This window comes from Pelodiscus sinensis, chromosome 29, assembly GCF_049634645.1.
Source record: "Pelodiscus sinensis isolate JC-2024 chromosome 29, ASM4963464v1, whole genome shotgun sequence".
Classification (NCBI taxonomy): Eukaryota; Metazoa; Chordata; order Testudines; family Trionychidae; genus Pelodiscus; species Pelodiscus sinensis.
In genome coordinates, this window is record NC_134739.1 from 7,442,826 (window position 1) to 7,465,999 (window position 23,174).

The following is a 23,174-nucleotide window of genomic DNA, read 5'->3' on the forward strand; positions in this document are numbered from 1 at the left end:
TGGGGTTCTGCCGCTGGCTGAGCATCCATCTGGGGGAATCAGCGCCTCGCCGGCACTCCAGAGAGGTCACCAGCTGCTCTCCATGCCCGAAGCAGAGAAGAAGTCCTCCGGCAACTGTCCTAGGAGCCCGTCCAGGTCATCTGCGCAGATGGGAGAATAGGGGCTCAAGTCCGTTTCTCCCACCTCCTCTGAAAGTTGCCCATTTAATCCCCGGGGGCATCTAGTCCCTGTTACTGGGGGATTAAACCTTTTGCCCCAGGAGTTAAAGTGCCAAATATATGAGCCCACCTCTCTGTAAGGATTAAACACATTTGGGAAAGGGGAAAATAAAAGATGACACTAAGGGAACCAGCTAACATCTCTTCCATGACTTCCTACCAATGGTAGCTGTGACCCCAATACGACAGGACCAGCAGAAGGCATCTGGCTAGTTGGGGGGTGGGCCAGATTCTTGAGTACCTGGAACCCGCCACCGGAATCAAAGTTTCCAAGAGAGCTCAGCTCCCCCACGCACCCAACAAGTGGAGCTCTGTGGGGCACAAGGCCCATACCATCTGCAGCAGAATCTGCCTTACCCATGTCACAGGCTTCAACCCCCAGGGGCTCCTTTTGGGAAGGTCCGTTTGACCCTGCTTCGCTTGTCCCATGGCTCCCCAGCAGCAGTCGCCTCCCAGGCGATGGGTCTGTACTCCACCTGCTGTTTCCGTCCCTCCTGGAGCACCTCATATCCCCAGGGGTGGTCCCGACCCCGGGAGCATTCGCGGGAAAGTCCTGCTGGACTTCAGCTGGGCTTTGGACCTACAAAAAGCCAGACACAGCTGAGATGCTCTGAGCTTTCCCTTTGTTTGCTCTCAGCACCACAGCGTGAGACCCTCACTTCCTGAAGTCTCCCTATTCCCCCACACTACCTTCAAAATAGCCTCCTCCAGGAACCAGGCAGCCGTTCCTCCTGAGTCCATGACAACCCTTAGCCAGGCTCGGCTTCTTAGCAGAGCACTCCTAGCCCTGGCCAGGCTGGCCCCATAGCACACAGGAGACACCCCCCCATCCCTGCCATCTAGCACGGCTCTCTGCTCCGCATTGCGCTGTACCTCTAAGGACACAGGCATTGGCCTGTCGCCCATCTCCCCATGCTCCTGTGAAGGCTGCAGAGGGCTCCCGTCCCTGGACTCCGGCAGGTAAATCTTCACCAGGTTGTTGGGGGTCACGTTGAGGTAGTGATTGCGGTGGGACGGGGAGAACACGCCCACCTGCAATGAGAGCGAAAGGCCACTCACCTATACGCAGGCTACTCTGCTGGTTCCCAGTGGCTCACCCCATGAGAGGCAACGGGCAGGTGTCACTGGAAGACTCAGCAGCTCCCGAGTGCTGTGCAAGCGCCAGGCCTCACCAGCCTGACTGGCAGTGCCAGAGACCGCTACTCCAAATTCAAAGCAGGGGCAGTGTGGGACACGTCCCCACCCCCTTGGGACAGCCGGGTGAGTTCAGGCTCCACGGCCCATTCAGTCACTGGCCTCTGAGGCCAGCCAACCCCCACGGCGGAAAACCTGGGTCAAGTGTTCATTGCCTACAGGATGGCTGCCCAGTAGGAAAAGACCAAGAGCTCTCCCTGCCTATCCCACTCATAGAATCTAGAACTGGACGGGACCTCCAGAGGTCAGCCAGTCCAGTCCCCCGCCCTCACGGCAGAACCCAGCACCATTTAGACCATCCTTGACAGGTGTGTGTCTAACCCAGGCCTGGGCATAATACAGTCCAGCAAGCCAGTGGATCTGGCTTATGGAGGCAGCAGGGAGCCCCAGGCTGACAGGCCCCGTTTCTGTTTCAAAACTGCAGGGGAGGGGGGAAAGCTTCAGGAGCTGCCCCTGCCCCCAGCACAATCCCACTGGCCGGTTTCTGGCCAGAAACTAGCCAATGGGAGCTGCTTGTTTGAATAACAAGCAGCCAAGAAGAACCACACCCCCTCTCCTCTGCGCATTTATTCACACAAGCACATGGCTGGGCAGGCAAGTGTGCTGTCTGGGAAATGTTTTAAACTCTGCAAGCCTTAGTTCTGCAGGCAGGTTGGTTTGGCTGCTGGCTGGTAAGTCTCCTGGCCAGAGCCTGCCTCTGGCACTCCAGCCCCTCCCTTACCCAAACCCTCTGCCCCCCTCTTGTACACATACCCCCCACCCAGATCTGGCACCCCAATCTCCTGCCCCAGATCACAATCCCCTCCTACCCTAGGTCACATCCCAAATCCCTGCACTCCAGTCCCCTGCCCTAGGTCACAACCACCTCCCCTTCATCCAAACTCCCTCTCAGACTCCATTCTCCCTCCTGCACCCCAATCCCTTACCCCAAGCTCCCTTCTGCACTCAATCTCCATCCCAGACCCTGCACCTCCTCCATTCATATCATGGAAGAGTGCGGCCCTTGACCACTTTCCAAAATCTTGGAGTCCCCCCCACTCTGACCAAAGTTATTGCCCATCCCTGGTCTATCCTGCTCTTAAATCTCCAATGATGGAGATTCCTCAACCTCCCTAGGCAATTTATTCCAGTGTTTAACGTAAGAACGGCCATACCGGCTCAGACCACAGGTCCATCTAGCCCAGTGTCCTGTCTGCCAACAGTGGCCAGTGCCAGGTGCCCCAGAGGCAGTGAACAGAACAAGGAATCAAGTGATCCCTCCTGTCACCCATTTCCAGCCTCTGACAAACAGAGGCTAGGGACACCATTCCTACCCATACAAGCAGGAAGAGACACCTGGGGCTGGATGCAAATCAGTGACCTAGCAGCACATGGATCTGCGGGCTCCTTATTAAATCCACATCCCCAGAACTGGATGCTTTTAGGACTTCCTGTTGCAAGAAGGGTCTCTCTCCAGAAACAAAACATACCCGAGAGTCCTTCAGTACCCAACCCTGGCCCTGATCTCTGTTGCTGGAGGTACCTGCTTTAAGAGAAGCACCGACCCAGGCCTCAGATCACTCTGTCTCTCCTCCAGCAGCAGGCGGTGCACTGTCCCCTGCATCTCTCCTGTGGACAGGACAGAGAACCCATCAGCAACACAGGGCAGGCGCGGTCAGCCCAACACCGAGCAGTGCTACGCTGTGGCACAATGCACTGCAGCAGCCATTACGCATGGGCCAAGCCAGGCTGTCTCCAAGAGGGAGGGCCAGCAAGCCACCTGGGAAGGAGATCAGGACAAGAGGGCAAGCTACAAGGCTGCTTATTCAACGCGCCTCATCTTGCTGTTTCCAGCCCAGCTTCCTGGAAGGGAGGAGGCCTCTTGTGGCTACACTGCCAGGCTCAGTCCTGTACTGGCCCCTGGAAGATGGGGCGTAGCTGATCACATCCCTCTCTGAGGTCCAATGAGGGGCTCCTCTCTCCACACAGCGTGGAGAGGCCTGTTCTCAGCTAACAGCAGGCCAGAGGTAGATGGGACCAGCGAGTCTCACGTTTGAGAGATGGCAGCTGATTGCTGCAGGCAGCAGAAAGGAACCAAACCCACCTACATACACTGTGTGTGTGTGTATTTTACAGCTAGAAATAAAAAACACAGGCCACAGCTAGAGGCAGAGGCTATAGAGGTGATGGGCCACTGATCAGGTGAACACGACATGCCTCATCTGTGTGGTCCAGAAGAGCAGGGGGCACCAAGGTGATGGAGGCAGAGGAGACCAAGGGAGGCCCCAAGGGCACAGAGAAAGCCAGCAGGCAGGCACTACACATATTTTCAGAGAAACTAGATCTTTGTACTTGAAAGCAAGCCAGCTGTTAGCTGCTGATTATAGTTCCGCTGGTCACTGGCCCTGCTCACCTGCCTCAGTGACCCTCACCCCAAAGGGTTAACCTCCTCCCTTACCGGTAGGGTCCTTGAACACGACGCCAGCATCCACGTTGGTGCGTGTCAGCGTCTTGATCATCACTGCCATGCTGGGGACCCTGTTCTTTGGGAGCTGCTTCAGCGCTGCCTGTACAGGGGACAGAGAGCGCCACTGCCGAGCAGAGAAAGGGTCGCCTGGTGCTGGAGGGCCTGACCCGGGACTCAGGAGACCATGGTCCAATTCCAGCCTCCGTTACATATCTACCCCTCCCCTTGGGCAAGTTGCTTTCCTTCCCTGTGCCCATGTCCCACCGCTGTCACACAGGGATCATTTGGTCTTGTCTAGACAGACTGGAAGATCTTCGGAGCAGGGGCTGTGTCTCACCATGTGCATGGTCAGCACTAGGGATATGAACGTGTACCCGGTTACACACAGTCGTGTCCCCCCGCCCCTCCCCCGCTGTTGCCTCTGTATCAAAGGCACCAGCAGGGGGGAAAGGAAGTTGGGAGCTGCTACATGTGGGGAGCTGGCTTTTACATGTGTGCCGGCTCCCGTGGAGAGAGGGAGGAAGGGGAGGCAGCTCCCGTGTAACTGCTGATATTTTCAGTTTGTCTAAATAAATGCATTTTAACATCCCTAGTTGGCCCCCAGCCCAATGCAACCCCAACACCCACTGGGGCTGGCAGGTGCCACATACACCAGTTACTGCAATAAATCAAGTTTTGATCCAGGGGTGTCTACTCTTCTCAGCCTGAGGACCGTCTGTGTCCTTTGTAGCCTCTTGTCATCCGCAGCAGACACCAAGAGGACAAGAGGCTACAAAGGACACAGACGGTCCTCAGGCTGAGAAGAGTAGACACCCCGGATCAAAACTTATTAGCAGCCTTCAACTTCTATGCTCCAGCCTATGCCTCCCTGAGCGTGTGCGCACAAATGGAGGGAGGATAGCATTAATGCCCTCTGGTGTGAGTGGCTTTTTATAATCCAGGGTATTTGTAACGTGGCTAGCGGGTGTCTATTTGTATGAAAAAGAAACATGGGCTGCTTTGATCTCCCAATTAATTTGATCTGGGCTAAATTATTTTCAAAACCCCCTTTCTCCTCCCACACAACTTCCCCCTCTTAGCCCAACTGTAGGGGGCAGGGATCGCTCAGTGGTTTGAACACTGGTCTACTAAACCCAGGGTTGAGAGTTCAATCCTTGAGGGGGCCATTTAGGGATCTATGGCAAATCTATCAGGGATGGTACTTGACCTTGCTACAAGGGCAGGGGACTGGACTCGACCTCTCAAGGTCCCTTCCAGCTCCATGAGATAGGTATATCTCTCTATATAATATAATATAATATAATAATTCCATTACTGGCTCTAGACACCCCATTGCACTGTAAATGGGCCAAAAATTCCAAAGGAGGCTGAAGAAAAAAGGACCCAGGTACAGGCAAAAGTGTTGCTACTGGACAAACAAGATCAAATGACTTATTTTAATCAAAGCCTTTGCAATGAACTTGGTCTGAGTCAGAGAGCAGCTCAGAAGTCCTGTGACAGACACTCATGGTTGGCCAAGCTGAATGCTGCAATGTGACTCAACTACCTGCAGGTGTTGAGTTCTGGATGATCATTCACTAGATAGAACCACCTGTGTGAATTCTGGATGATCACTCACTAGATAGAAGCACCTGTGCCTACCGGAAAGCGGTCAACCAAGCAGAGTCACCTGGTTCTAGCAGACACCTGGGCGTACGGGACACCATGCCAATGTATGCCCAAGAGAGAACTGACTACTGTTTAACAGTTCTGACAATAAAAGTGCCATATATGGCTATCCACATAATAAAGTATTTAGGGCATGAGCCTTAAACAGCCATCTTTAAGACACTAGCTTGTGCTGGGAGACAATTTCCATGGGTCAGTGCATTTTGGAGAATGGGATAATTTATCCTGGGACTCCATGCGCTAGAGAGCACAGGATCTAGCTCCCTGTGGTGGTAGCAGGGACATGACCTTGACTGAGAAAATGGGGTTCCCGAACATGCTTTTAATTGACTGCTAAACTGAAGCCAGATTAGCTTTGAGTTCTTGTGGCCAAGGCACATGGGCCAATGGAGTTCTCATCTCACGTTGCACTGGCTGTTTCACAAAACCAGCACTAGAAGTTCCTTGCCTCCTAGTGACAACTGGAAACTGCCAGCTAACCGCTGCTTCAGACAAATCTTACCAGGCACATCCCCAGAGCAGGCAGTCGCAGGTGGGCTGCATGGAGGTAGCAGATGCTGGACCCAGTTGCATCTTGTTGGACCTGAACTACATGGCTAAGGAAGCCAAGACTATCAGGTGATGAGAGCGCCTGGGGAGATGCCAGCGCAGAGACAACACAAAGGAGTTGAACTCATCTTTCTGGGATGTAGCTTTCACACTCCGCACAGGCCCCTCCTTACCTTCCGGAGCACCATGGCCACGCTGTACGTCCTGAGGAAACAGGAGGGGTCTCTCTCATCCAGCCGCAGTTCCCTTTTCATGGCAATCCAGGGACCTTTTCCAAAGTCCTCTTCTATTGGCTGCTGGGAACTCGGCACTTCCTGGAGTCACAGGATGGACATGGTTACTATATTCAAAATCAAATTAAAATTTATCTTGTACTAGCATCTCTTTGGCCATGCAGAGACAGAGCCTTCGCTCGAAGTGGTGCATTAGGAGAAGGCGAGCTGACCTCTCCACTGAATCAATGCGACTCACAAGCATTTTAAAATACCCCTACCTTTTGATTTGGGCTTGGTATTAAATCCTTAACATGTCAATTTCACAGAACATGCACAAAGCCAACCCAAAAATATTTCGACCAGTAAGAATCAAAAGTATAGATAGGCAAAGAGAACATGCTGCCCAATAACTTGGCTGAATCCTTGGATTCTGGCTTGGAATTAAGTTGGTTACAAACTGACTAGCAAATGAACAGTAAAACACAGGTACGATTTGTTGATTTAAGGATATTTATTTTCTATGTCTTGACACGAGATGTTGACAATGTGCATTATCTTATAAAGCTTTAACTTTTCAAATCTCAATGTCTAGGGTCATTAAATAGCTGTACAAACCCCCTCTTTCAGGAATTTCTCCATAGCTTTGGGAATTTAAACAGATGAAAGTCTAAAAAAAATGCTTTAAAACAATCAACATTGCTATTATGAGTCAGATTTATTAACAGATAGAGAGATCAAATTCTGCCAAGCCTACCCATATCTGAGGCCTGGTCTGCACTTAGAAGTTAGGCGGACATACCTACGTTAGTCAAGAGTGTGAAAAATCCAGGGATGCTGAATCTAACCCTGGAATAAATGATGCTACATTGACAAACAGAGCTTGTACCATCATCCAGGAAGACCGCACTCCTACACTGGTGGATTCCGACAGTGTAAAGCTGCATTAGTACTATAGGGTTATGCCAGTATAGCTATGGGGCTGTAGTTATGATTCCGTAGTCTCTGTAGCGTAGACGTACCTTGAGTAAGGCATTAGCACCAAACCGTTTGCTGGCCCATCATGGCTCAAATGCTCCAATAAGCCTTATAGGGCTTGCAACTGCACCTGGACACCAACCAGGATTACTCCCTGGGGAAATGATTCCACAACTGACAGTTCCTAGCTGGGGTCAGAACTGGACTAAGCACTGGAGGAAACAATCCTATGCTCCCTCCTGCCAGGGGACAGGCGAGATGACCCATTAGTCTGTATTTTCCAACTCATTTCTATGCTGGTCAATGGAGATAGCCCAGGCCAGAAATCCCTGCTCCAGGCCAGAAATCCCTGCTCCACAACAACCTCTGAACTGTGAGAAAAGTTTGAATCCAGGTCTCTGACACTTCAGATCTGCCAGAAGGACCCCAAAGTACTATCATTCTGTGGGGTGGATGGACAATGCTGTGCCCCGAAGAGAACACAAATGGTCCATTAGCCTCCAGCTGCCACAAAATGCCCTTGTCGCAGGGATGATTAGCATGTAAGGAGCTCCTAGCAGAACATCTGACTGCAGCAGCTGTCAGCCAAGTAGTACTAGTCGCTTGGTCTGTACTCATGGACCATTTGCTGCCCAGATCCCTGGAGGGTTCTAAAGCTTTTAGGTCTCTCTGACTGTCTTTGCTAAGGTGCATTTCAACCAGCAATTCATAGGCAAATAAGAGCCTGAAGATGCTGCCTGATTAGAAACAGGTTTTGGTACCATGCCTCATGATGCTGTTGGATGCAGCCGGCAAGGAGCAGACTCACTCTGGGGTGCTGTGCCCAATTCTGATGCTGTTTTTGCCAGAGGTGCGTGCAGTGGGGAATAGAGGAAAAGGGTATTACCTCTGTCCGAAGCTTTGCCAGGGCTCCATGGGCTGGAGTCTGAGGAGTAGAAATCAGGATTTCCTCCAGATTTTTCCCACCATCCTTAGGAGAGAGAAGCATCTGTTAATTGTAAGTACAGCTTCTCAGCTGGACAAGGCATGCGCTCAGGACATCTGAGGCATTTAACACCTTTCACAACTCTCTCAACAAATCTCTGGGGCCTCCAAAGCGATCCTTCAAAAAACAAAGAGGTTCTGCTACAAATCTTATTGAAAGAGCAACAGGCAGGGCTAGGGTTGGGGAGAGGCTGTGAGCCTGTCTTCCTAGACCAGGGAGCCAATACCAGTTTCTGACCAGTCTAACTGAAACTGGTCTCAGCTCTGATGCCTGCCTAGTTAGCCACAGTAAGCTCCTTCTATCTGAATGAGACCAGGATAAAAGCTGTGGGGACAAGAAAAGGATATGTTCCTACCAATAAGGCATTGATCATACCCCCCCCCCCACTCCCCATGTGACTTATTTGTGCGTGCACCTATAAGTACCTCACAGAATAACTAGGGCAGGGATTCCCAACCTTTTTCGGTCCCCCTACCCCCTTAGCTTTTAGTAAATCTTCCCATACCCCCTATTCAATATGAAAGGAAATAAATTCTAGACTCCAGAATCCGCAACTTTTTTCACTACCACTACCACTTTTGAAATATTTCAATTAGGATAATCTAATTATTTACCAAATATTCCCTGTACCTGCTTGACAAGCTTCTCATACACCTTGGGGGTACGTGTACCCCAGGTTGGGAACCCCTGAATTACGGCTTCATAAAGGACAAAAAATAAGCGGCTACTGGAAAGGACTAAGGTGCAAGTTAGCATGGATCCAAATCTTGAAGGTTCAGATGAAACAGCACCAGATCTCAGCCACAACTGTTCCCCATATCAAACCAATCTCACTTTCACATCTGTTCTGCCCAAAGACTGTTTCACATAAAGACATAGTCATGTCTAGGGATGCTAATGATTAACTGGGACTGAGGAGCAGCCCCTCACCCGCAGTCCACCAACTGGGCATCACAGAATGGTTAACTGGTACTTGGGGAGCAGCCTGCGCCTGCGGCCCACTGGTTGGGCTGGAGTGGCCTTCCCACCCACCCACCCCCATTTAACCAGCTAACTAACTAAAATGGGATTTTACATCCCAGTCAGGTCTACTCAGGTTTTACAGAAAGTTGGGGAGAAATGTAGCCAGGACAGTACAAACATCTAAACATAGCTCCACTCTGAAAAGTGACTCAAACTGTTCCAGCGAGGTTCCCTGTTTTGTCCCCAAAAGACAGTTTTTTCTAAATGCCAATCTGCCAGATCCCCCTGTGATTTCAGTCATGTTGGGTTCTTTCCTTCTCACTCATCAGCAGCAAAACCTTGCTTTCAGTGACACCGGTGCAACTCCACACTCTTAGGCTAGGTCTACACTATAGCCTTTTTTTGGAAAAAGCTATGCAAATGGCAAATTGCCATTGTCTAGATGGGGCCAAATGGTGGAAAAGCCTCCTCTTTCGGAGGAGCCCTTATTCCTTGTAGAACAAGGTATACAGGGCTACCTGAAAGAGCGCATTTGCTCTTCTGCCCCCCCCCTTTTTTTTTGGAAGAGCAAACGTGTTTCCTGGACATGGCAGAGTTCTTCTGGGATATCAGAGGTTTCCTGGAAAAACCCCAGTCTAGATGTACCCTTAGTGAGTTAACAGGTGTAATTTGGCTTTGCAACTGAAACATGAGCCAGATTTTCAAGCACTTAACTTGAGCGCTTTTGAAAATCTGGTCCTCTATTAACAGTTCAGTTAGTGATGAAGGAGCCAGATAAGACTCTAGTTCCCTCTCCCAGTGCTGCATCAACTGGGCAGGAATAACAGAAGTAAATAAAGTTTTCTGCCTCCACCAGCTGAGAAAGCAGCTCCAGAACCCAGCATGCACAAGAGGGACAATTCTGCTGAATAAGGTGGTGTCTTATCACCCCCTCTTCTCCCACATCCCACTTCTCTGATGACAGCCACATGTCCAATCCCAAAGAAACACAGTTCTGGGCATAGATCCAAACAGCCCCCCTTCTACAGTAGCAGTAACCCACACATTCCAGATCTGGTGCATTAGCACGAGGCTGCAAAGTGAATGGGACACAGGGCTCAACCCCACGAAAGCTCACTCTAAGCAGTGCCTCACATCTATTATACCAAGGGTGGGGAGCCTCGGGGCTGGATGCAGCCCCTAGCTTACCTGGATCTGGTCCTTGAGGCTCAGCATTGGGGATCCTACACTGGTGCTCTCACCACCAAGCCAGCTACCCACAGGGCTGGAGCACCAAAATCTACTAGCCTGGGCCTCCCTAGGCTCTGTCAAGCATCTTCCTCCTTCTCAGTCAGGGGCTTCTCACTGTGTTTCTCACTTGTGTGCAGCCCCTGGCTAATTTTTCTGTGGGTCAGCAGCCCCCGACCCAAGAAAGATTCCCACCCTGTACTATACATTTGAGAGAGTTTGTCTGTCCATTTGTTCAAGAACTGCTCCTAAACAGTAAGAGCTAGGACCGCCAAATTCAGCACACAGTATTCTCTTGTCAGAAGTGGCATAGGTTTGGTTGCAACAGGAAAATGGGATGTGCCTGCAATGAGATTGTTTCTCATAAAACCAAACAGAAAAGAGAATCACCAAGCAGGTGAAAGTGGCTAGCTAGAGGTGCTTCCCGCATCCAGGAATGCCCCAGCCCTGAGCTTGCCACCACCCGGGCACCCTTTAAGGAGGGTGGGGCAAGTTGAAGCTCCCCACCTCCATTTGTACAGCGCATTGCTGGCTGTTCCCCTTCGTCAGGGAGCAAGGGCAAAGTGCACTGTTTGCTACATTCCTCTCTGGGTGGGGAGCACAGGGGGCAAATGAACCTGGGCCATGGACATGCACTCCTCCCCTGGCTGTGCCTGCTGGCACCGCAGTGGCTGGAGAGGTGCTTCTCACCTGGCCCTCAGTGATTCCGTGAGAGGGCTGGGATAGTTCTCTTCCTCCGGGGCAGCCTGCCTACTGAACCCCTGAGCCTCACCCCAGAGTAAGGATTTAAATGAAGAAAAACAAAACTTATTCGTGTTAAGGACCTGAGCAACACTGGGTAAATCTAGTATCAAAAACAAGCCAAACATCTCTGTGCTTTAGTGACCCCAAGGGTTGTTACCCAGATCACATAGCAATCACCCTTTTTTACTACAGTATAACCCGCCCAGCTGACAGGAGCCTGGACCATTCCCTACCTGCTTTCCTTCAAGAGCTCTCACCCAAAGATCCCATCCACTACAGAGCAGCACAGGACAGTAGGAACCACATACAGCATAGCAAAGCAAACAGTGAACACAATCTCCTCTACGTCACGCCCCCCAAAGCAGTGTTCTTATCACCAGTGTTGTCCAGAGATTTCATATGCTCCTGAAATAGTCTCAATGTCAGGGATTCCTAGGACAAATCATACTGAGATACTACTACCCAGATGCTCACTGGTATTTAGACAGCTAACTCCCACTGAAATAGAAGGAAATTTAAGCTCCTAAATACCTCTCAGGATCTGGGCTTATGACTATGTAGCTGCCTTTCTGACCACCATGAAGATAGGAGGATGCAGGTAATACTCCCTGTGACCACCCATGCAGAAGGAAGTCCAGGGTAACAACATCCATTCCTTACTCACCCTGTGGCCAGAGGAGTGTGCTCTGTGTATGCATTGTAGCTGAAAGGCAACACACACAACCCTTGGTGTCAGGAACTCAAATATGTGGTTTCCCACTGAAAGATCAGCCACCTCCTCTGCAACAGTGTCCTACCTGATGAGGCAGAATCCCCGCTGGCCCTGGGAAGCGGCGAGTTTTCACCCGTGAAGGGGTCCAGCCAGCAGCCTTGGGAGTCTTGTTGGCCGCCGTGACCAGCTGCACAAGGTGATTGGTAACCACGGGGGTCTGCAGGGTCGCAGCAGCAGAATAGGGAGCCCTCGAGGAGGTGGAAGTCGGTGACTCCATACAAGTCATCAAGGACCGTGGTCCTGTGGGGAGCCTAAGAGGTGGTTGCCATCTGCTGTTGGGCCCGGTGGGTGTGGAACCACCCTGACTGGGCATCTGTGGGGCTGGTGGCCTTGGTTTGCCACTCCGTGGGGAGATGAGAGTTGGAGCCTTTACTGGAGTCACAGAAGGGCTGCCTGCTTCGGTTCCAGACTGACCCCAAGCTGCTAGAAAAGGCCTTGGAGTGTGGCACCTAGGAGTGGAGATGGTGCCACAAGACACACCTGCAGGGCTGCCCTGTGGCACTGCATTCACCAAGGAACTACCTGGAGCCACTAGGCTAAACTGAGATGAGCAAGAACCTGCTGTGCTTGGCCTCAGCTTTAGTTTCAGAGCAGGGTCTGTCTGCTGGAATGGGGATGGAGTTTGTGTCCTGTCTGTCCCTGTCGAGATGGCCCGACTCCCCTCCTGCTGAGGAGAGACTGAGCCATCAGGGCTAGGAGTCACCATTGGATCTCCCATCCGAAGCTTTTTGAATGCTGTCTGACCACAGCTGTTTTCCTCCCTCCTGCACACCTGCACACTGAACTTCTCAGCCAGAGCAGGCCGGTTTGAAGTGTGCAGGCCTGGCGCTGCCAACGTAGGGGTCATCTGGTTCTTTAAAGTCCTGAAGCCCACAGCTGGAGGATCCACAATCCGATTGTTCACCCCCGTGAGAGGCCTCAGGCCAGGTGTCGTGCTGGAAGAGCAATCAGCCCCCGTTTTCAGCTTGGGAAGGTTCTGCAGCCCAAAGACTGGGGACAGCATGTCGGTACTGGAAAGAGCGGGTAATTGGGACACGTCAGTTGGTGCGAGGGGGTTGCTTGGGTCTCTGGGCCCAGAGGAAGAGGGCCTCAAGCATCCTGAGTTCATAGGGACCGAATCCGAAAACTGGTTCTCTGCATCTTCCACAGCCAATAGGAAATCCTGCAAAAGCAGACAAGGCACCACAATCATCAAGCTTTCGTTACATGAAATGCTCAGGTGATTCAACTAACCTGGCCTTTAATTTAAGAAGCCAGTACAGCTATAAAGGCCCCAAGATAAGAGACTAGCAATTGCCAGCCCTGAACTAGGACCATAAAGCACAGACCAGTGAAAGTCTCACACAGGGTGGATACAATGACAATTATTGGGTCCATAATTTACACTCCTGTTCTCTCTTGCTATATCTAACTACTTACACGATTTGAGAGCTGGGAGATGTTTTGTCAGCATGTCCTTGGATAAGTGGTGGTATTATTAGCAGCCAGAAGTTTCATTTACTTATTTGTAAATCAAAGGAGAATCACAGAATCTACATAGCCCCATACTTCAGTTCAGTGAGGGGACATTGTCCCACCTACTCTACACTTTGCAGGTGAGTCTCTTGTGTAAACAGGGATTAAGCTGAAGTAGGAGACAAGACTTTTTGGGCCCAGTTCTCAGCTGGTGTAAATGGCTATGCCACCCTTGAGGAGTCAGCCTAGGGACACATTAGCAGCCTCCTGCTCCACCCTCACTGGCTAGCTCTCACCTGGCCCACCACAGTCCACAGCCTTTTCCTTACCTCGTCTTCAAGCTCCGCTTCCACAGCAAACAGCTTCTGCAGCCCGCAAGCCTGGGACAGAACAAGAGAGACATCAGCTTTGTTTGCAAGTACATCTCAGCCGGCAGCCCCTCCTTCCCCATCTCTCACAACACCTGAATTGCCAGGTTGCTTTGCTCTTCTGGGCCTTTGACTTTGGGGTTTAAACACAACCAGACCGGTGGCAGGCCACAGACGCAGACATTCAGGTTTGCCAGGCAGGGCTTCGTCTCTTCCCCACCCATGGCTGGGGCCAATTTCCAGGCAAATGAAGGACCAGCAGGACTCGCCAGGTACAATTATGCACCTTGGGAGATACCAGCGGCTCATAGCCCTGCCAGGTCAAACCTGACCTGCAACACAGGAACAAAGCAGGGCCTTTGGGGGCGGGGGCATAGCTCCTCTAGCCCCCCAAAGGAACCAGCTGCTCCCCCCAGGGCCTACCCCTCGGGGGGAGGCAAGGGGAACAGGCTCCTCCCACCCCCCCAGGGCCTACCCCTCGGGGGGGCAAGGGGAACGGGCTCCTCCCACCCCCCCCAGGGCCTACCCCTCGGGGGGGGCAAGGGAAACGGGCTCCTCCCACCCCCCCCAGGGCCTACCCCTCGGGGGGGGGGGGAAAGGGGAACGGGCTCCTCCCACCCCCCCCAGGGCCTACCCCTCGGGGGGGGGGGCAAGGGAAACGGGCTCCTCCCACCCCCCCAGGGCCTACCCCTCGGAGGGGGGGCAAGGGGAACGGGCTCCTCCCACCCCCCCAGGGCCTACCCCTCGGGGGGGCAAGGGGAACGGGCTCCTCCCACCCCCCAGGGACTACTCCTCGGGGGGGGGGGGACCAGCTCCCCCCACGGATTCCTGCCCCGGGTACTCCTATGGTGGGGGGGTGGCCACCTTCACCCCCATTGCCCGGGAAGGGGGGGGGAGGGCGTTACCATGGCAGCCGCGCAGAGTCCCCCGCCCCTCCCGGCGCGCGGCCCGGCCGCCCGGCCTGAATCTCCCGCCGCCTTAAAGGGGAGGCGCTGCGGCCTGCGAGCGCGGGGGCGGGGACAGCGGCCGCCCCGCCCCCTCCCGCGGTCATTGGCCGTGCGTCCGTCCGCGCGCTGCTCTGCCCCGCCCCCGACCGTCTGCCTATCCGTGCGCGCGCTGCTCTGCGCCCCGCGCCCCCAGCTGTCCGGCCGCGCACCAATCCACGCACCCCCCGCCCGTCTGACCGTTCATTCATCCACCTGTCCCTCTGTTCATTCATCCACCAGTCTCTGTCCATCCACCCATGTGTCCACCCACACACCCATTTGTCTCTCCGGCCAGCTGTCCATCGCCTGTTCCCCTGGCCACCCACCCACCAGTCTTCTATCCTGGTTGTATCAACAGGTGTGTTGTAAGCAAAACTCGTGAAGTCATTCTGCCGCTCTACTCTGCACTAGTTAGGCCTCAGCTGGAGTCCTGTGTCCAGTTCTGGGCGCCACATTTCAAGAAAGATGTGGAGAAACTGGAAAGGGTACAGAGAAGAGCGACAAGAATGATTAAAGGTCTAGAGAACATGACCTATGAAGCCAGGCTTCATGACCTGGGCTTGTTTAGTTTGGAAAAAAGAAGATTAAGGGGGGACATGACAGCGGTTTTCAAATATCTAAAAGGGTGTCACAAGGAGGAAGGAGAAAATTTGTTCCTCTTGGTTTCTGAGGACAGGACAAGGAGTAATGGGCTTAAAGTGCAGCAGGGGAGGTTTAGATGGACATTAGGAAAAAATTCCTAACTGTCAGGGTGGTCAAATATTGGAATAAATTGCCAAGGGAGGTGGTGGAATCTCCCTCTCTGGAGATATTTAAGAACAGGTTAGATAGACATCTGTCAGGGATGGTGTAGACGGAGCTTGGTCCTGCCTTGAGGGCGGGGGGCTGGACTCGATGACCTCTTGAGGTCCCTTCCAGTCCTATTATTCTATGATTCTATGATCCATCCTTTTATCTGCCCATCCACCCACCTCTCCACTTGCTCATCTGTCCACTGATCCGTCCTTCTGTCTACCCCTCTGTGTGTCCATCCAGAGGACAATTAGTAGAGTGGGGGTGCTGAGAGCCACTTAAACAAACTGTAAACCCTTTATAGGACAGAAAAAACTTCACCTCCAGCACCTATGCAATTTACCCATCTACCCATCAGTCTGTCGAGCTGTCCATCGCCTGCATGCAGATGTGCATCTGTCCATCCACCTGCATAAGTCTGTCTGTCCATCCTCTGGTCTCTCCATGCCTATGCATGTCTGTCCATCTATCTAGTCACTCAGCTGCCCATCCAGCTGTCTACTCATCCCTCTGTCCTTTCTCCCAACCCTGCCAGTGACCTGTTACCAACCAGCTTCTTGCTGATGCTTGTCACAGCATCCCCTGAGCCCCTGCCACCAGCTGCTTCTCCCCACATCCTCTCTCCTGACACCTGATAAGGATCTAGCATGGCCACCTTCTCCTTTTGCCTTGAGCATCTGCAGTTCCCCTTCTCCTGGCGTCCTGCTCCTGGGTATGGGCTCTCTGGGACGTCTGGGCTTGCCTCTGTAACACCGTTGGCTCTGCTCTCCCCAGGATCTTCAGCCAGGCCTGATTCCATGCCTGCAGCCCCCTGAGATATCTGATCCTGACACAGAGCTCCCTGACTCAAGGCCTCTGGCTCTGTGAGAGGGTCCTGGGTCCCTGCGTTCCTCCTGAACCTCTGCGCCTCCAAGTAGACAGCTGAGCTGGAGAGCTGCTACCCCACCCACCACATTGAGGGGTATCTGGCGAAAGTTGTCTGGGCTCTCTGGACCGCATGGGCTTCTTCGCCCCAGTCCATTGACTCTGCCTCTCTAGTCCCAGGGCAGGTGCTCAGCAGTCTGTGTGCGCAGCTTCCATTCCCCTAGGAGAGGGTGCTAGCCCCCACTCACCTTCCCAACATCCTCAGGCCATGCCCCTGTGGGGTGAACCCCAGCCCCTGTGACCCCAGCAGCTGCTGGAGTCACACCTCTCCAGGCCACCTAAAGAAGCAGGTGAATTAATTCTAATCAATTGTTGAAGTTCCCATCATTGCCACTAGATGCCACTGTCTGCCAAGGCACATCATGTGGCTGCTAGGCACACTTGCTTTGTCACACAGGATGTCACTTGCTCACACACACACACCCAGAGCACACTCATAGCCTCGCACACATAGAGGGCACGGGCACCCCCGTGTAGCGCTATCGCACCAAGTATGTCATGCACAGGTCGCCCCAGGTGTGTGGCATGCACACACGGGCCATGTCATGTGTGTGGCGTGCACTCAGAGCACCACTGCAGCAGGTGTGTTGCACACACACACTCTTCACCTCTCATTACTCACCCTGCTCTCTCAGGCATGCTACATGATGCCCAGAACTGCTGCCCCCAGGTAGGTGGGCAGGAGCAAAGCCCTCTCCCTACAGTACCAGGGTTGGTCTATAAGGGGTTCTCGGCTCCAGGGGCATGGGATGGGATTCCTCCTCCTGGGTGGCTTTCTCCCAGCACTGTCTCCTGGCAGTGCCCAAGCAGGGGACTCTGACCCCCAGGGGCACAATTTCATATTTTCATATTTTGGTTTAGGGGAGCAACTTTAACCGTGATTCCAGGGGCTATGTAGGCACTTGAAAACCTTAGTTTTCTGGAAGATCATTTAGAAGTTAGCAGGCAGGGGCGCTGTATCTCATTCCTATATTTAAAATAAGACAAATAAATATTAGACCCACTCAGCTATAACAACAACATGTTCTGGCCTCTTGCGGCAAGTCACTTAAGGGACATTGTTTAGATTTTTTTATATGGTCACGTTGTTACTAACTCTGCAGAGAGAGAGAGAGACCCCATCAGAACTCCTGGGTGTTAGCTCAGCTCTGGGAGGGATGTAGGATCTAGTGGAATACAGCAGGGGGCAGATACATCTGGGTTCTATATAAGAACATCAGAATGGCCATGTTGGGTCAGACCACTGGTCAGTCGAGCCCTGTATCCTGTCTTCTGTCAGTGGCCCATGCCAGAAGCCCCAGAGGGAGTGAACAGAACAGGGGATAGATCACTCAATGATTCCATCACCCATTCCCTGTTTCCGAATAACAGAAGTGAAGGATATGCAGAACATGTCCATTGAGGACCTATTGTCCATGAACTTTTCTAGTTCTTTAACAAATCCCACCGTCATAACATTGTGGCAGAGTTCTCCCCCTTAACCAAACTGAAAAATCTCAGTCTTTTTAATCTATCCTCTTATGAAGTGTGTTCACTACTCCTACTAATTTGTTGCCCTTCTCTGTAACTTTTCCAAAGTCAGTATTATCTTTCTTTTTTTTTTAGATGGGATGATCAAATCTATACACAGAATTCAATATGTGGGCATACCATGGATTTATACAGTGGCAATATGGTATTTTCTGTCTTATTCTCTATGCCTTTCCTGGTGAGTCCCAATAGTATATTAGATTTTTTGGATTGCTAGTACACATGGAACAGATATTTTCAGACAATGATCCACAAAGACTCTGAGATTTCTTTCATTTAGACCCCGTCATTTGGTATGTTTATTTGGGAGTATATTTTGCCATGTGCATGGCTTTGTATTTATCAATATTGAATTTCCTCTGCCATTGTGTTGCCCAGTCACCCAATTTTGTGGAATCCCTTTGTAACTCTTTGCAGTCTGGCTTAGACTTAACTATTTTGTATACATTTTGTATCTGCTTAAATCACTGTTTATCTTTTTTCCCATAGTATTTATGAATGTGTTGAATAGGCCTGGTCCCAGTACTGACCCTGGGGGACACCACTGTTTACTTCTCTTCATTCTGACCAGTTATTCCCAACCTTTTGCCTGGAATACCTGACATTGCTTTTGGGATCATCTAAGGATCCTGATGTCAGAGGGGTAGCCGTGTTAGTCTATAAGGTGCCACAGGACTTCTTGTTGTTCTTGCAGATTCAGACTAACAGATATATCGGAGCATAAGCTTTTGTGGGCAAAAACCCACTTTGTCAGATGCATGTAGTGGAAATTCCAGAGGCAGGTAGAAATATACAGAGATAAGGACAGAGTTCCAATCAAGAGTAAGGTTAGAGAGAACAAGGTCAATTCAGGATCCTTAGTTTACTTTAATGACAAGCCTTCAGTCATCTTAATCACCCTGCCTCTGCTTATAAACACTCTGCCTTAAAAACTGCACTGCTCCCAGCTTCTGAATTCATCACATATCACACTCAGGCTGTGTCTACACTGGCCACTTATTCCGGAAAATCAGCCGCTTTTCCAGAATAACTTGCCAGCTGTCTACACTGGCCCCTTGAATTTCCGGAAAAAGCACTGACGATCTACTGTAAAATTATCAGTGCTTTTCTGGAAAAACTATGCTGCTCCCATTCGGGCAAAAGTCCTTTTTCCGGAAAACTGTTCCGGAAAAGGGCCAGTGTAGACAGCACAGATTTCTTTTCCGCAAAAAAGCCCCGATCGCGAAAATGATGATCGGGGCTTTTTTGTGGAAAAGCGCGTCTACATTGGCACGGACGCTTTCTACCGAAATTGTGGCTTTTCTCGTCTATTTCAGTGTTAGTTCTAGATCAGCTGTTGAGTGGCCGGCAGAAAAGAAAAAAAGCCGCGGCAGCAGTTTAAACCCCTGCCCCGCTCAAAAAAATTAAAAAAATATGTTAAAAATACTAATTATTTTAATAATTAACGTGTTCAGCCAAGTACAGAGAAACTCTCCAGGAACTACCCAGTCAAATACACAGAAAGTTGAATAGCTTTAGTTCAAAGCCCTTTAAGGTTTAAATCTTTCCTGTGTAACTTACATTAATCAGCTCAGAATTCTTTCAAAGCTGAATCTGTCTGTGCGGCTCATGGCTACGTTGACCATACGTCCCCATTTTTGCCGGACAGTCCTGAATTGAAATACTCTGTCCCAGTGCCCCATCAAGTAGTAAAATGTCCTGGAAAGCCCTGCTGGACATTTCATTACTTGATGGGGATACTGGCTTGCAGGGAAGAAGCAATCAAGAAATGGCTCCGTGCACTGCCATTGCTCCTCACGTGGTACAGCAGCGGCCGCCTCCTGCTCTCCCTGCCCAGCTGAGCGTGTAGGTGGCACCATTGGAGCTTTGGTGGTGGACAGTCGGGCCAGCTTCTGATGATGCACATTTTCCAGCCACTCCCCCATATATTACCCCAGCACTGTACACCACGTGGCCTCCTTCCTCCCCTCCACGGGACTGCCTCTGGCATACGGGATCTAGGGTTACCGGGTGTCTGTTTTTTTTGAACCAGACAGTCCGGTATTTGAGCTTTCTGTCTGGGAAACAAATTGAGAAAATACTGGACATATAAATGGTCGGTATTTTCTAATTAAGTAAGTTTTATTGTTATCATGTTATGACATGTCTTGTGCACGAGTATTCTAGCTCACTCTCTAGGCCTGCATTATGCGCTACTATGCTGATTCGCCACTTGGATGAGTATCAGTACGTAGTTGCATACTGCCTGGCTAGAAGACATGCTCACGCTGCATGAACGTGTCTACTAGCCATGCTGTACCGCAGTAGTGCTGAATATTTTCCTTTTATAAACATATGATTTGCGACAGCGTTGCCTTTGTCTAGCTTTCATCTTTCTCGTATCTCACAGCGCTCTTTTAAGGTAACGAATGTTTTTTTCAGCAAAGAACCTGCTGCTCCAAATTTGTTAAAACTGGTTCAATATTCTGTTTCAATTCCTGCGTCAAATGCTCGTGTGGAAAGAATTTTTAGTGTCATGGGTAATCTATGGACCGATGAACGCAGTCAGTAAGAAGTCAACTTTGTGTTTCTTTTAAATATACCTTTCCCTTGTTTGGAAGCAAAAGATGAGTTTTTGTAAAAGAAAAAATGGATAAAAGACCCAAGGTATTCTCACTACATGAGTGGGACGTTGGATGTGCCAAGGGGGTGGAACACCACATCATACTACAAGATCCCCGACCCTTCAGGGAGAGGTCTAGGAGGATCGCTCTCTCAGAGATGGAAGATGTACGCCATCATCTTCAAGAGCTGATCGCGAACGGTATCATTACCGAGTCCCACAGCCCCTACGCTTTGCCTATTGTGGTGGTTCGTAAGAAGAGTGGGAAAATCCGGATGTGTATCGACTACCGCACCTTAAACAGGCGCACTACGGTTGATCAATACACCATGCCTCGAGTACAAGATGCCTTGGACTGTTTGTTGGGTAGCCAGTAGTTCTCGGTATTGGATCTTCGGAGTGGATACTACCAGATCCCTCTGGGAGAAGAGGATAAGGAGAAGACAGCCTTCATCTGTCCATTGGGGTTCTACCAGTTTGAACGCATGCCCCAAGGGATTTCTGGGGCCCCGGCCACATTTCAACGTCTTATGGAGAAAGTAGTGGGAGACATGAATCTACTTCAAGTGTTAGTTTACTTGGATGACTGGATTGTGTTTGGAAGAACCTTGGAAGAACATGAGGAAAGACTTCTTAAAGTGCTTGATAGGTTGGAGGCATATGGTTTGAAGCTTTCAATTGACAAATGCCAGTTCTGCCAAACCTCAGTGAAGTATGTGGGTCACATCGTGTCCCAAGAGGGTGTGAGTACTGATCCCGATAAAATAGAAGCTCTCACTACCTGGCCGCGTCCACATAACTACAGAGAACTCAAGACCTTTCTTGGATTCAGTGGCTACTACCGCAGATTTGTGAAGAACTACGCTATGATTGTAAAACCGCTGAATGATCTTACCGGGGATACCAGTCCAGCAAGAACAAATCTAAGACCAAAAATAAGAGGAGGCCTCCCAAGCCTTCTGTGCAGAGACACTATGGCCCTTTTGAGCCGCTTGGGCCACGGTGGGATGAAAGTTGTGAAAGGGCGTTTCGGGAAATCATTACTCGACTGACTCAGGCTCCAGTCCTAGTCTTTGCTGATCCAAGCAGACCATTTATCCTACATACAGATGCCAGTTTGGAGGGTCTGGGGGCTGTGCTGTACCAGGAAGTGGAAGGCAAACGTAAACCTGTAGCCTTTGCCAGCCGAGGACTGTCTGACAGTGAATCTTGCTATCCCATCCACAAGCTGGAGTTCTTGGCCTTGAAGTGGGCCATCACTGAGAAATTTCGAGATTACTTGTATGGTGCTCAGTTTCAGGTATGGACGGACAACAACCCTCTGACTTATGTGTTAACAAGTGCTAAGCTGGATGCTACCGGGCAGCGATGGGTGGCCACCTTGGCTAGCTATGAGTTCAGCATTCAATACCGCTCAGGGAGAAGCAATGTAGATGCGGATGCATTGTCCAGGCGTCCCCGAGGTTGCTGTGATACCCCCGGATGGGGTGAGAGCTATCTGTAGTGTGAGTCGCCGAGAGCCGGAGGCCCCTGAGAGCCTCCATGGGTGTGCTGCAGAAGCTTTGAGCCTGCCCCCTGAATGCTTGTCCTCTGGTTCAGGGCAATATAGTTCACTAATGCAATCTCCCTTGCCCATGCTCAGTGCAGCTGATTGGCAAGAAGCCCAGCTGCCAGATGCCGACATTTGTGATACGCTACTTGCCAAAAGGGATGGACGAAGCCCAGCTGCGGTTGTCCCACCTAACCCAGAGGGTAAACTACTATTGAGAGAATGGACCAAACTAAAACTGATTCGGGGAGTGCTGCACCGAATAACCACCGACCCTTTACAAAAGCAACGGACACAACTAGTGCTACCAAAAGACTACAGAGCCCTGGCCATGAGGGCCCTTCATGATGACTTTGGACATTTAGGGATGGAGAGGACCCTGGAACTTGTTCGTAGTAGGTTCTATTGGCCCCGGATGGCTGCAGATGTTCGCAGGAAATGTGAGACTTGCGCTCGATGTGTTCAAAGGAAAACACTGCCTACGAGGGCCGCATATCTCAAGAACATCACCAGCGACAAACCTTTGGAACTGGTATGCATTGATTTCTTGTCTTTAGAAGTAGACAGAAGGAACATTGGAACATCCTAGTAGTGACCGACCATTTTACGTGGTATGCACAGGCATACCCCACACGTGATCAGAGGGCCACCACCGTTGCTCGAGTACTATGGGAAAAATATTTCTCAGTTTATGGATTCCCCGCCTGGATACACTCAGATCAGGGGCGGGACTTTGAGAGTCACCTTCTAAAAGAGGTACTGAGGATAGCGGGGATTAAAAAGTCTAGGACAACGCCCTATCACCCACAAGGGGATCCTCAGCCAGAGAGGTTCAACCGAACCCTATTAGATATGTTGGGGACTTTGCGACCAGAGCAGAAGGCAACTTGGAGCCAACATGTCACATTCCTGGTGCATGCCTACAATGCCACGAGGAATGATGCTACGGAAGCCACACCATATTTTTTGATGTTTGGGCGAGAACCAAGATTACCCATAGACCTGTGCTTTG

General features: G+C 51.0%; 1 protein-coding gene across 2 annotated transcripts; it reads right to left on the reverse strand.

The window, feature by feature from the left end:
- Window positions 1-14,804, reverse strand: HROB (homologous recombination factor with OB-fold). 2 transcript variants are annotated; one of them, XM_075911200.1, is made up of 10 exons: window positions 14,685-14,804; window positions 13,741-13,791; window positions 11,982-13,118; window positions 8,152-8,235; window positions 6,249-6,389; window positions 3,850-3,958; window positions 2,935-3,020; window positions 1,092-1,250; window positions 576-798; window positions 1-140 (listed from the first exon to the last, which is right to left on the reverse strand). In XM_075911200.1, the coding sequence occupies exons 1-10, from the start codon at window positions 14,685-14,687 to the stop codon at window positions 67-69; spliced, it is 2,067 nt and encodes a 688-aa protein (XP_075767315.1). In that variant the 5' UTR covers window positions 14,688-14,804; the 3' UTR covers window positions 1-66. The 2 variants fall into 2 exon arrangements, with proteins under 2 accessions (XP_075767315.1, XP_006125782.2); XM_006125720.4 differs by lacking the exon at window positions 14,685-14,804 and adding an exon at window positions 13,875-14,123.
- Window positions 14,805-23,174: the final 8,370 nt, after the last annotated feature.

Coding starts and splice junctions, on each gene's coding strand:
- HROB (XM_006125720.4), bottom strand. CDS start 14,003: ATGGGTGGGGAAGAGACGAAGCCCTGCCTGGCAAACCTGAATGTCTGC. Junction 13,792..13,874: donor AAAGCAACCTGGCAATTCAG/GTGTTGTGAGAG, acceptor GTTCTGTCCCAG/GCTTGCGGGCTGCAGAAGCT. Junction 1,251..2,934: donor CGGTGCTTCTCTTAAAGCAG/GTACCTCCAGCA, acceptor CTCTCATTGCAG/GTGGGCGTGTTCTCCCCGTC.